Below are 14,627 nucleotides of genomic sequence, written 5' to 3'. Positions count from 1 at the left end.
AGTGGCTGGTGTTGGGGAGGACGATGCAAAGGACAGGGTGAAGTGGAGGAGCTGTGGCGACCCCCTCACGGGACAAGAAGAAAGTACAATAGTAGACACTGTGAGTGTATATAATACATACAGTGTATATTTGTTGAATGAGTTGAATTTATATGCAGGAACGTCTCTGAATGTGCAGTAATTAATCAGAACCCAAAGGACGGGATCCTCCATAGATCATGTCTCTGGAGTGCTCCCCTTCTGTCTTCTGCCTTGTCCACCACACCGTTCCAAGACAAACGAATCCTTTTTAGCACATTAGCGAATTCTTAATTGTTCTGTACGAGCATATTCTGTAACCATTAGGCCAATAGAAAGAGTTTTCCTGAGCGAAGCTAACAATTTACAGCTAATGTAAACTAGTTTATATAAAATAGCTACAGTGTAAGTTCCATGTTTTGCTGTATAACTGAGGAGTAATATTTTGAAAATAGGTATTTTCTACATATTTCACCAATGCTGTCACTTCATTCTCACTTTTAGTTTCGCCTAGAGAGCACTAAACATGGCTCCTTCATTTCGCTGCAGGCATGTCATGCCTCAGCAGTGCCATTGACATCTATTGCATAAAGAAATTCTCAAGCCAATAATATTCAGCAGAAGCGTGACGAATTCTAAACTAGCTGACAGACAAGCTCAGCCCGGATACAGCAGCCGAATAAGAAGGCAGGTGATTTACAGATTTAGGACACTGTAAAACAATTTCATGAAAAAGTTTAAATACTTATTTTTGACTTCCCCTCCATAATAAACACGCAGCCTGGGCCGCATTGAATAAACTTTATTGTGCTTCCGTTCAGACACGATCACCTGGATTGTAAATCTGTTGGAGTGATCTATCATTTTGTCTAGAAATCATCCTTCGCCTTTCCTTCGTGTCGCAGCCCCCATTAGCTGTCAGAGTGGCATCAACGTCCTGATGGTCCCTTGCAGTCAGTTTCCAGTTTAATTCATTTCAGGAGATTTATAATGACTGGTGGGAGCAACTCAGGCATCATTAAAAAAAAAAAAAAAATCATGCTCTGGCTTCCTAACTTCACATTGGGCGGAGTGTCTATTTCTAGTGGACTCCCACAAGAGTGGAGTGACTTTTAATGAATTTAGGTCCCAGGACAATAGAATGAATGATTCAGCTTTCAGGTTGACAGTTTTGCAAATATTACGTGTCAATTTACAGCTGCAGGAGCCGTCGGCCGCTTACTGGCTGATGTAGGAGAGGCCCCCACATGCAGTTTGTCAGACTTAATATTTTTATTTTTTAACATGTATTTAGTCAGGTAAGTTAATTCTCATTTACAATAATGACATTTACAATAATGACCTGGACCTAAATTGCATGTTTTTGGTTATATTACATTGCCATTTTAATTTTGGAGTAATTTACAAGTAGTTGTTGTACTACACAACCTGACAAAATACCTCACAGCTGAAAAACTTATGGGCAGCAGCAAGTGAACTGGCATCACTAACAGAGTCAGGGGCCGATGAAGGAACACGGCGAGAACCATGAGACTGAAAACACTGAGGTGGAAGCATCACCTGACAGAAGCCTGCCAGGAGAGCCGGGCCTATGTTGGAGCTGATGAGCGGTGGATGGGGAGCCCGCCAGGAGGGCCGGGCCTATGTCGGAGCTGATGGGCGGTGGATGGGGAGCAGGTCAGGAGAGCCGGGCCTATGTCGGAGCTGATGGGCGGTGGATAGGGAGCACGCCAGGAGGGCCGGGCCTATGTCGGAGCTGATGAGCGCTGGATGGGGAGCAGGTCAGGAGAGCCGGGCCTATGTCGGAGCTGATGAGCGGTGGATAGGGAGCAGGCCAGGAGATCCGGGCCTATATCGGAGCTGATGAGCGCTGGATGGGGTGCAGGTGTGTCTCATTGTGGTTCTGCCAGTTCACTGCGCCCACACTGCAATCACAGTAAACGGAACCGGAGTGAGGTAGGGGGAAACAGCGGAACACCGAAAATAAATAGCACAAATTAAGCAAGGGAAATGAAACCTTGATGCATATTTTCTGAAAGATTTCTATCATTTTTACAATTATTTTTAAAGCAGATAATGGATATGATTGTCCAATTAGCACTTTCCCATATAAGACATTTTAAACGTCTCCGGTGGTGTTTGTCATGGTGCCATCATCTCGATAGAAAACTGCAACTTGACTCTTTAGGCTTTGCTCTAATTCTCAATGCAGTACTCTACACAAACAGTAGTCCGCTAAAGCAACTTATTATGTTTGAATAAAAGTATCTCTTGTTATGCAATCTACTTGCATAACAAAAAGCAACGTGCCTGCAGCTGACCTTTGCAAAACTGGAGCTGTAAACCTGGTGATGTACGAGCTATTCGCAGGGCAGGCTAATTGGACATCGAGGACATGATTTCTCCTTCAGAACCATTTATGTATTATGGATGGTCCCGGCGGGGTTCGTGCAAAGATTGCCATTATCAAGACAGACTGCAATTAACAGAGAACACAAGAAGTGTCTGTTAAACAGTCAACAATTCCTATTGCCTTTGCAAATCCTGCAGAAGCTTTGTTTGAAAACTCTTCTGCAGTACAAGAACAAGAAGTGACTGTTGGGTCTACATTTAGCTACATTACAACTACTACTACTAGTACTACTACTACTCTTACTAATAAAGCAATGATATATAGTTATTCTTTCCTTGGATGAACTCTGCATTAGGAGTCATATCTGGACAATGCAAACATCAATCTGCTATGGGTTTAGGTTTAAAATGTCATTACTTGCTTCACTTCTTTGCCTCTTTATCCTTTCTGCTGCAGTAACCATGTTTGCCAGTGCTTAATCAAAAGGCTTTGAAAATGTTGCTTAGAGCACATCAACCCTCCTCCTCATGGATCAATGCTTAATGCCCATGGAATGCCGGTTTTGAGCAGTGAAGCACTAATTTCATGGAGAAACATCAAGGTTGTGCAACCATCAACTACCAGCTCCAGAAGCAGCCCAGCACTGTATGTGGGCCACTTTTTATTAATAGGCGACGCCGCACCTAATTCAGGTGAAGCCTGAAGTTTCAGGTGTGTTTGCTTTCAACAGTAGAAACCTCTGTGCACAGTTTGTAAATGAACTTGTCTTCCTCTGCATTTTTTTCTCTTACTCTACTTATCTCCTCTGCTTCCTTTAGAATCCTTAAACTCATTCGCTGGTCAACTTCACCTGAAAACAAAAAGCATGGACTTAACTCACATTACTGGCTGGCATTAATTAATTGATGCACATCTGAAAATGCATGGATAGAGACAGGTTTGCTACATAAGACGACGAAGACTACGGGAGACGACTGTCCTCCTTCCACAACTCCCCAAACCTTGTAGTTAAGCCATGAGGTGAAGGAGGACATATAAATATACATCTTTGGAAAATGACAAGTATTTTCAGCGTGACCTACAAGCATGCACATCTTAGTCGCAATGCTGCTCTTGAAGCGTTTGGCAAATACCTTCACCCTGACAGCCATCCATTACTCTTCCTCTGTCTGACAGCTGACAACATTCAGGTGTTTTTTTCCGACTTGTTGCCATGGGAAGCATCCAAGAGAAATTTTAGCAAATGCAATCTTTTTTTTTTTTTTCCTTTTTAAAATCACTCTGCTTTAGTGGAACAAGGTGTCGGAGCTGCAGGTGCAATCAGCACTGTGCTAAATCCTTTTAATTAACACCATCTATCATCATTAGCCAAATAGTCAGCAGTCTCACCACTAAAGGAAGGCGAGGACGAAAGTAAATACTGCTCCGCTTTGCTTTCGGGCCTTCAGCATCAGCTCTCTCACTCTGTGCTCAGTCACTGTGGAGCAGCTCAGAAAACACATCAGTCTAAATCAGCTCCAGTTAATCGACGCGTGACCACTGGCTGCCATCCTGCAACGCACTGCGCTAAATGCTAAGCTAAAACTAATGCCTGCTGATGCATGTGATAGCTGCAGACTAATTGTTCTTGTATGCAGCATTGAAAATGAGATTGACCTCTTGGTTGGGATATTTGTCATGCAGCTGCTGCTGGATTTAGAATATGGAATGCAATTTATTGTACGGTACGACAACTAAACTACGTTTGATGAGTGAGCATCGGGCCACTGCAAATACTCACATATATATGTTGTAAGCATCAGTTAAAAATGTGACTCAGAAGTTGTAGAACAAAATTAAAGCTTTCTTCTGCATGTAACATTGTCCATGCTGCTGTAGTAGCGATTGAAACAAAGAAGAAAATAGACCAATAAAAACAATCAAACAAACCGATGACAATGCATTCACATGAGCAATGAAGTTCGGCTGTGCTCCACTATCCCCACCAACATGCACACAGTTATCGTCCTAACACTCACTTTCCCTGATTTGCCCTTCTTTCAGAAGATAACCCACATTGCCCAGGGTTAATGTATGGATACAAATTGCCCCGAGTGTGGCCAGGGAGCAGACACTAATTGGTGCATTATGTGAGGCTGAACCTCCTAATGAAGCACGAGTCTGACCATATGCTCTCAGGGCCATTTCTTCTGGCGAAAGCTTTGTCACACTTTGTGCTAAATGCTTACAGATCTGAGCCGCTTCTTGTAGTACGCAACGCAACAACAGCTAATTGAGCCCATTGCCGTACCATTTGTATAACCTATCCATGTTCTGAATTATTAAGGTAATTGGGTATTTGTATTTGCCCCAGTTCTGTCACCAAGCTGTCAACAGGGTAATTACAGTAGTGTGTTGTCAGTAAAATAAAATTATAGACTGTAAAATGGCATTTTAAGGACAGCCGGTGGGAAACCGTTCTGTGTGTGTGTGTGTGTGTATGTTTGTTAGTGAGTAACTGTTACCAGTTTGTTCCGACTGTGCTAATATTCATGTGACTTTGGGCTGTTCGTATATTCATAACCTTCACATGTCAGGTCGATGCTGCAGCACGACTGAAGTACAATAGAATCATCATTCGAATGGATGGTTTATTTTGGTTACAATCCACAGTCTAAAAGTTGAGCCGTGTGCACTTAGCCATTATTTCAAATGCTCGCACTAATTATTTTTTTTTCTCAAATAAAAAGCTCTGTAACTGTAAAATAAATATCCCGAAGCCAAGGCTTATTTTTACATATCCTGTCCAATCCATAAAAAACAGCATCAGGAATACAAAGAAGTTGTAGTTTAATGTAATTTCTCATCCATCTTCATATAAATACACGTTTGAAATTTTTAACCTTAGAGACACAAGATCAGTTAATCAGCACAACTTTAATTTTAATGATAAACGTAAACAGATGAGCAGCAGTGATAATATTGGCAGCATCAGCTGCCCTTAAATTTTCATCTGTAAGTGAGTGTCTGAATGGACTTTTGATAACAAATACTATTTACAGCTCAAGCAGAGCTTTTGCACTTTCTCTCGCAGCAAATTGTATTTTATTCAGCAAAGCACAACAATAATCAATAACAAAGCAGACAAGAATCCCCATTGATCCCTTTTATAACACCGAAGCTTTGAGTTGCTATTGAAAAGCAATAAAGCTCAGTTTAAATGGAAGCAACCGCTTCAGGAAGTCCTTCTAGCAAACGGCTAGTGCATTCATTTTGCAGCACAAACTCAAAACGGAGGAGGCAAGTTTGGTTGTGAAGTTGCAGCACTAGTGATATTGTACTTTAATCGAGTATAATCTCGTACTATACAAAAACATACAGTGCTGACATCATTCTATGGTGAATGGCTGCGAGTCTTTTACAACGTCATGCTTATATTTGACCACAACTGGCAAATAATTCAATTTTAATTGTTCGCATTTACATGATAGCTTGATTTAGTTGTTACATTCATAATGTTGATACTAAACATAAATGTGTTTTAAGAAACCAGCAGTATATTAAGCCATTACATTTAGTCCTGTATTTACTAAATACAGTTTAGATAAGGTCATTTGAGTAGCAATATTGCCAAACTGATCATATTTCCCTGATGGTCATTCTGCTTTAATTTTGGGACTTGAATTCTTCTATACTTGAATAGACTTGAATAATTGTTCAGAATATGGTAATTTTACTTCACACTTAATTGGATCTGTTACAGTTAGCACACTTAAACTGTTTTTATGGCTCAGTAAATCGCATTATCAGACTCCTTTATGTGTGAATGCATCTGTAATCGTCTTATTCATAATTGCAGGGAATTCAGCCACTGGAAGGTGAACGGCCTTGCAACAGAGAAGAGGGATTTCCTCAAAGCTCCGCTACCCTTAGCGCCAGAGTTTCTGCGCAACCTGCGGCTACTAGGGCGACGGCCAACCCTGCAGCAAATCAACGAGAACCTCATCAAGAAGTACGGGACCCACTTCTTAGTTTCTGCTACCCTGGGAGGTAAGCAAGAACTGCAGGTGACACCCCCACCTTTAGCCTGGGTTTAGATATGTTTCTGTGCACACTAAAATAGAGCAGCTACTCATTTAAGGTCTCAGAGGAATTGACAGCAAAATGAGTTCTGCAGGATATTGCGTCACTGAGGAAGTGCTGTATCTGCAGCGGTTGCTGCTGCCGCATTGAAATATTATATGGAAAGCATGTGGCAACAACACCGCATCACGCACCTACATCGTTCTACATCGATCCTTGGTAATGTTCCACTCATCCTTCCCCGTGATGAACATTATTGCATCCAGCTGCAAGAGCCACACAAAGCCTGGGATTACATTGACCCATTTCTTCATGTGTCTCTTTCCATTGATTTTCGTTTGAACCTCACTCCCAGAAGAGCGAAGTAACTCGTGAAAAACACAGTCGTGAGCAATATTGATCACGTGCACCTCACAAAACAAGGCTAGGACCTGTGATATGTTCAGAGTAGCCACGGCAATATGGATGCGGACTCCGATGGTCGCTTACAGCAGCAGCGCTGATATATGAGTACATTTGTTGCACTTTTTTATGAAGCAACTTGTGCCAAATGGATCATGAGCATAACTATTTCAGCAACTAAACCACTGTTGCATCAAAGTCGGGTTTTTAGATTTAGAATTATACTGCATATTGAAGGTACTTGGTTGTGCCTACTGACTTGTTGGGGTTTAAGGGGCTTTACATTTTGATAAAACACTGTCATTTAAAGCGACATACATCTCCTGAAGCAGGAGGCATTGGCTGCAACACATTGGTGACACAGAAGAGCCGTTTCTACACACACTGTCACCCAACAATCTTCCAGTGATGAACTTCCTACTTATCGCTGCATGCAGGCAGCAGGGCATCATGGTGGGGGATGGAACAGTGATGTCAGACTGATAGGTTGACTCTATATGTAATTAACAGTCTGAAATAAATTCCCTGCACCACACTGCATACTGATTAGACTGTTGCTGATTGAAGGCACACTTGCCTGTCCTTTTTTTCCCCCATCCGTTCTCTTGTTTTTGTCTCTTTCGTTCTTGCTCTTCATGGTTGTCTTAGTCAGCAACAAAATATGGTTTGTGCAACAAATACTGAGTTTATAAAATAAGTATTTTGAAGTAGTACTGGCAGTAGAAGTAGTAGTAGAAGTAGTAGTAGTAGTAGTAGTAGTAGTATGGGGAACACCTGTGAAATAATGTGTAGATCATGCTTTTTCATGATGTGTGTGTTTGTATATATATAATAATATAATGGTTATATTTGATAATAGTGGCGTTTTTGTGGAAACAAACATTTTAAAAGTGAAAATAAATTACTTACTCATCACACTAAATTCTAGTTAGTAATGCTGGGAGCCAAAAACAGGTAATAAGATATGAAACAAAACATAAAACGCATTATCTTTTGTCAAGAATCTAATGCTAGTGGTTTAGCTCTAACTGAATATTCAGCAGGGGGATGGCACAGTTGAATCATGCCAATGAAATGCCAGATTCTGTCTGTCTCTATCTGTGTCTGTGTAACGTTGTGAGCTCTGGATTAACACCAGACTATGTCACTGGCTTTGGGGAGTGTTGCAAAGGAAATTACCCTTCAACTTAATTTTCCCACTGTAAAATAATAAGATGACAACAATGACTAATTCATTATTCATCCATAGGTGAAGAGTCTTTGACCATTTTCCTGGACAAGCAGAAGCTGAACAAGAAGTCGGAAGGTAACGGCAACAGCTCCGTGGTGTCTCTGGAGCTGCTGCATCAGCTGGCGGCCTCCTACTTCACGGATCGGGAGAGCACCCTGAGGCGACTGCACCACCTCCAGATCGCCACCGCTGCTATTAAGGTACAGCAATGCATGTGAAATCTGTCCCTTGGGGATCGAGAGCTCCTGCTGCATCTATAGCAAGTAATGTGTTCGTGTTTTTACATATTTGTAGCTCTCAAGGTGTGCATACAATCAATCTTTTTCAAGATTAAAAGCTGATGGGGACTTTTTAATTTTCCGTAGAATTCTAGTGGGAGAAGTGCATTCACGCTCGCTGCGCCATCTGGACTGGCTCACACACTGGTGTGTGTTCTCCCTTGCGTGCACTTACATCACACGAGGGTTAAACGCCTCGTAATTATCATCCGTTTTGTAGAAAGCTGCTTGATTTCGAAGCGAAGCCGCTCTGAACGTAGCGTTTGTTGCACCTTATGACCTTTAGCACATCCAGACGGTTCTTTGTTTAATTTCAGTGACCTGATTGAACAATGGACTTGCTTTGATGACTCGCTATTGATTAATGCAAAATCTGCCATCAGCGCTCTACATCACTGATTGCACAGAACTATTTTCCTACAAAACCACAGAATGAAAACAAACAGAAACTGTCTTTTCTATCCTCCATTTGATTTTGTTTTGTGCATACCCTTCTTTACTCATGAAGCATAGCACAAACAAGCAATACATTTTCCTTGCTGGAACAGATCCGTTAAATGCCATGCCATGGCAGCCGGCTCGTGGGTGGATGGACTGTGCTTCTATGCTTTGAATTAAATCGAAAATATGACTGAAATGAATAATTGCTAAATCGCAGCTTTCTGTGTACCTCGTATAACAGGGATCATTTCCAAATGCTGTCAACAGAAATGCCGCGTTCAACACACTGGTGTTAAAGAGGAGGTGAGAGCGACAGATGTTGTTGCCAAGAGACACTTAAACTTGGATTGGAAGCAATGGATTTTCCCACCATGCCTTGAATGATTGTAAATGGGAAACAGAAAACATCAATGCTTCTTGGACTTAAATTGCAAATTGCTTTTACCAGAGAGGAATGTTTGATTAGTCCAACAACATAAAGCTGGATTTGAATTACAGCAGGCCTAAGTATCTGCCAGCTGATGAAGAAGGGTGGTGTTTGTGCTGTAACTAGTCTAACTAGCTATTTAGTGGGGTGGTGCATTCAGAAAGCCATTTATTTTGTTATTATTCCTTTTGGCATCTGTAGTGATATTTTGTGTGATGATTTTTGTGTTAAACTAGCCTTGTGCTTTTACATTTGCGAGTGTCCTGATGAGCCAGATGGTGTTGGCAAATTCCGCTGACTCAAAGTAAGTTACGCAGTTGTTTAGGTGAATTATGGTAGTTAGACCCAACAAAAGAGGTAATGCTCATTAAACAGCAATGGCACTTAATTCACACACACACACACACACACACACACAAAGTACTCTGTACTTACTTGCTGTATTTGTCTGAAAGGTTAATACAAGATAATTGATGATTTAGAATTTTATTTTTGTTGAGGTGCTCATAGATGGGACACATTTTACTTGAAGCACTTTGTAAGTGTTTATTTTTGAACACCCCACAGCTAAACACAATTATTTTTTTAATTGGTAGATAGATAGATAGATAGATAGATAGATAGATAGATAGATAGGAACTACCTGCTTACCTTGTCTCTGCTGCAGAGTCTGAGTAGCTGCTGTCAGCAGCAAGGACACACCAGTAGCTCTTCTCAGTCCTCCTGTCCACCCACCTCAGACATTTCTAAGAGTTTCTGACAGCATTTTGAACGTGTTTGTAAAACTAACATTAAAAAAAGAGAGACTCAACTCAACAGCATGACAGCAGGCACGGAACCGGAGTCTGTGCGTAATACGAAACAAAGTTGGGTTCACTATTGCTGCCACAGCGATAATTGCTCCATGCAGGAAAACGGGGACTATCAAGAATTAGAGAAGTTGACAGTGAAAACAAGTCTTCTGAGATGAAAAGGTGCAAAAGTATGTATGTATATCTGTTAACACAGATACTTAATAATAGTGTAAATGCAGTGCAGTTATGGGCGGCATATAGTTACATGCAGAAGTCCAAAGTAAGTAGGAGATTATTGAGTTATAACTCCAAAATGAATTCCCTAAAATATAAAAAAATGTTTTTTTTGAGAATTCAACTGGATTTTAGAAAACCTCAAAAAAGCCATTTACAGCAGTGGATGAGTGAGTGGACGCTATGTCTCAAAGACTTCAACCGCAACACCAATAAGAAGACATGATACTCAAGATTGATTCTTGATTCAGTTCTTAGTTTGTCCTGTCACATACATTGAGAGCTTTTTTCTTTCCATATCACATAGTGGATATTTGTCAGCCACAACTGGAAAGGTTACCCGTTACCTTCTTAAATCTTATATTTAAAAAGAGTCTTCCAAGTAAAGAAAGAAACAAACAAACAACAGAACCTGATTTGGCAATTTTCTCCCTGAGGACTGGCAGACAGGTAAATTGTCTTTTGCATGTCCGCCTACACACATCCACACTTCCAAGTGCAACAAAACAGCAGACATGAGCACAGCTTGGAGAAAAGCATCCTTCACACGCTCCTGCTAAAGGAGGACTTCCGGTATGTGAGTCACCTGCACCTGCGTCCTACCAGATCCACTCATCAACCCAGAGGAAGCGACACTGAGTGGGATGCACTTAACCTGTGTCCACGTGCGCATTTGCGCTCTAATGCATTACATTTGTCTGCCGTCGTTTGGTGGAGGAACCTTGAACACACTTTGAGTTTAGACTACACTTTTCTTTTGACCATATTATCCTGTTGAAAATAATCATAATATGTAGGATGTGAATGTTTATTACAGACCTTTATACTCATGATGAAATATACAGTATGGAGTTATTCAGCTCTCACAGGATCATTGGAATATCATATGATATTTATCATTTGCAATAACAAAATCAAACAGAAACCTTTACCTTTTAGGTCTATTCAATAGATATCACAATTAAAACAATATCAAACAAAAAAAAATATTACTTTTACTTCAATGACAAGAATATCCAGCACCTGGTTCTGTTAGCATTCCTGAGGAATCTTAGCACATTCCTAATGGACACAATCCTCTGAGACTGGAATGGCAGCAACTCTCTTCAGCGCTCAATAGATTTTCTAAGAGAATTAAGTGTCCCAAACTTTCTACCTTCAAATAGAATATTAAACTGAGCTACCCTGCTGTGCATCTGCACCAGGGCACATGTTGTGCAGTAATCGTGTGGGCCGGTTCATTGACCTTTTAAGCAGAAGGACACAAATATATGACACTGCATTTCACTGAGGAAGAGGAGACCTTCCTCATGTAAATCATAAAGACAGGTAAAGACATTGCCACAAAACCTCAGAGTGCAGCAACTGTTGAAAGTGAACACCCATCTCACTGCAGAGGATCTATAAAACATTACACATCCATCCATCTCTCTGTTTCTTGTAGTGGAGACAACCACAACTTGGGTGTTTAGTCGCTTTGTAGGTGTAACAAATGAATGAATTCCTTGACATGTAAGTTAAGTACCGGTAGTTCAGATGTTTACAGTTCCACATCCATCTCTTGCTTTCCTTGTCTCGCCCTTCCCCTGAAGTGCTCTGGTGCTCCCGGCAGAGGAGAGGGCTGGGCCCATCGCCATCCCCACTTCCACTCTATCTCGGGTTATAAAACCCTCCCACAGAAAGTCAATGTTGATACTCATACGTGTCCAATGCAGTGTTGTGTTTGATATTGAAGATAACTTCACAAATTTAAATTCCATCCATCAACTTTAACAAACAAAATTGTCAAACTAAGATAGGCAGCAACTTCTTTTAAATTCAATTTAAGATCAATGATATCTGTAAGATGTCATTGAAGATGAGTTCATGACAGTGTCCTTTTTACTATGGATTGTGGCAAAAACAAACATTGCTGCAATACATGCTGCTTTATTTACACAAACATAGCATGCGTGATGCTGATGCTGAAACCATGGTAACGCCCTGATGGGAGGCGAGGGTATTGCAATTGGGTGCGTTTGTCTGTTTGTTTGCTTGTTTGCTTGCTTGTCTGTCTGTCTCTCCGAGCGCATAACTCAATAACTAGTAACCCAATCGACTTGAAGTTTTTACACAAGCAAGGTTCTGTCCGTGGCTCGGTCCTCCACGAGAATGGCATTGATCCGGATCTGATTCTAGAATTATTTTTACATCTGGAATTGTGCCTGTGCTGTAACATGGGAGTGTCACTTTAAGAGGGAGGGACACGAATGGCATGATGGGAAAAAGAGTCCAGAAGGTGTCTTGTAGTACGTTCAGGAGCAGCAAGCTCGAGCAGGTTTGGCCCCTCTGATCCGGAAGCCCTGTTTACTGTCTCACAAGATCCAATAGTCTTTTGGAGGCGAGGGTCTGCAATCTCTGATTGTCGTTTTCTAGTTGAGATGTGTTCTGATGCCGCACCTCTTAGGGTTGCGTTTCATTCTATTCATTGTAGATGCACCCTGAATACAAAGCAGTTTGACAATGAGAGGGGCAATTTTAAGGATGGTTAATTTGTGACAGCTGCGTTATTCGACATTGATTATTTTGCAGGATAATTATCTTTCTTTCTTTCTTTAATAATCCCCATGCAGCCGGCCATTTTTCACGTCACACAACGTTTTGCATCTATTTTCTCTGTTCCTAATATTCATATCAGATGTTTGTGTAATAATAATTAATTTATTGACCTTGATTGCAGCGATTAAATGGAGACTTCAGAGTATTGTGGTTCTATTCATTCTTGTGTAAGAAAAGTTAGTTCCTCGTGAAATACAAAGTTCCCCAAAGAGATAAACCAAATTACAATAATGCAGGACGGTGCTTAATTTTTGAGGAGCTCTTAAATTAAAATATTCAATTATTGTGATTTAATGATTCATTTTATTTATGTGCCACACATTTAAAAAGTCAGGACAGATGAGAGACATTCAAAACAAGGGATAGGAGAGGTCTGGGCCTGTCTCTGATCTGGGGTTAAGTTGCATGCTAAAATAGTTATTTGGTAAAATATATTTTGTTTTTCTGTGAAATGTTGCAGCAAATAGCCCATGAATGGAGTAGGTCAGGCAGAATCGATGGGTCAGCAGAATGTTTTTGTCAGACCTTTTGTTTCCTGTCCCACTGTTCTCTTTCCTGGCCGGTGTTCAAAGCATGATAATCATCCAACAATCACAAAATGGTTACCTCTGTTTCTGTTCATCTCTGTTCATTTGTTGTTTGCTTGCTTGATTTGTTTACAGAATTACCAAAATACAACTGAAACGTTTCTGTGATTCTGTGAAACGCAGTGGGAAGACTGGGCCCAAATGTTATCCATCGAATTTAGGTGCTAATCTGCATCACGGGGCAGATCTGGGATTGCTTTTACTTTCTTTAAGTAACATTGCAAGAGAGGGCACTATTCAGCAGGGGGGGTATTGTGCATATATTCACATTTCTCATCTCCTCTCGCTCCACTATGGATAGAGTTGCCTCATGGGGGGCCGCTGTGGCTGCAGGTGTGGGAGGAGAGAAAAACATGGTTACAAAGCTCTCTGCCACATCCCAGGCCTAAGCCTCAAACATTTGTCACATTCCCAGCAAAGGGGGCATTAAGAAGCAACCGTAAAAAAAACAATCATATGTATAGATAGATATATTGTAATCAAATCTTTCTTCCTCCGTTTCCTAGGTAACTGAAACAAGGACGGGTCCTCTCGGCTGCAGTAACTATGACAGCTTGGATTCAGTTAGCTCGGTGCTGGTGCATAGCCCAGAAAATAAGATACATCTAAAGGGTAAGGCTGGATAACGTGCACACACCCACACACACACACACACACACTGCCACCTGCAACCACCTCAGCAAACCGCCCACCTCCCGTGTAGTCGTTGGTGGGATTGCCCTTTGCTTTACGCTGCAGTGGCTTATATGTCTCTTCTACCTGAGTGGCTCTCGGTCTCATGAGGAAGCTGTAATCTTACCGGACTGCAGTTGGACTGCATCTGGCTCCACTGACCCAAAGCCTAACCCGGCCGCTACACCTGGAACACTCAGGCTTAATAAAGCTCAAACAAACTAGCCTCATCATTTGATAAAAATGTCTTCAGAATACAATCATCTTCATAGTCAACAAAAAGAAGTCTGTGTAATGTTTTTGGCTTCATATCCGTATTTGCGTCTCATTGTACAATTACAGTTTTCCTCAGTCGCTTTGGTGCTTTTCTCAGATCAGAATGAAAATTATCATAACTATTAGTCCAACCTCCTCATAATAGTAGCAATTTCTCCTTCCTCTGAGCAAATTGCAAATGCTTTTGCACATGCATCATTTGCTTTCATACAATTCTCTGCTGTTTTATATTTATATTTACAGATGCTGAACAG

The 14,627-nt window shown here is 41.1% G+C and overlaps 1 protein-coding gene across 1 annotated transcript in view; it reads left to right on the top strand.

The window, feature by feature from the left end:
- brinp2 (bone morphogenetic protein/retinoic acid inducible neural-specific 2) overlaps positions 1-14,627 on the top strand; it is a 68,048-nt gene that overhangs the window by 13,875 nt on the left and 39,546 nt on the right. The window contains exons 2-4 of the mRNA XM_068748651.1: positions 6,210-6,400; positions 8,085-8,266; positions 13,932-14,037. Coding sequence (XP_068604752.1) covers positions 6,210-6,400; positions 8,085-8,266; positions 13,932-14,037 — 479 coding nt within the window. The remainder of the gene's footprint in view (positions 1-6,209; positions 6,401-8,084; positions 8,267-13,931; positions 14,038-14,627) is intronic.

The sequence above is a fragment of the Brachionichthys hirsutus genome, chromosome 15 (assembly GCF_040956055.1).
Source record: "Brachionichthys hirsutus isolate HB-005 chromosome 15, CSIRO-AGI_Bhir_v1, whole genome shotgun sequence".
NCBI lineage: Eukaryota > Metazoa > Chordata > Actinopteri > Lophiiformes > Brachionichthyidae > Brachionichthys > Brachionichthys hirsutus.
Note: the sequence above shows the minus strand (reverse complement) of the source record. Positions and strands in the feature narration are given on the sequence as shown.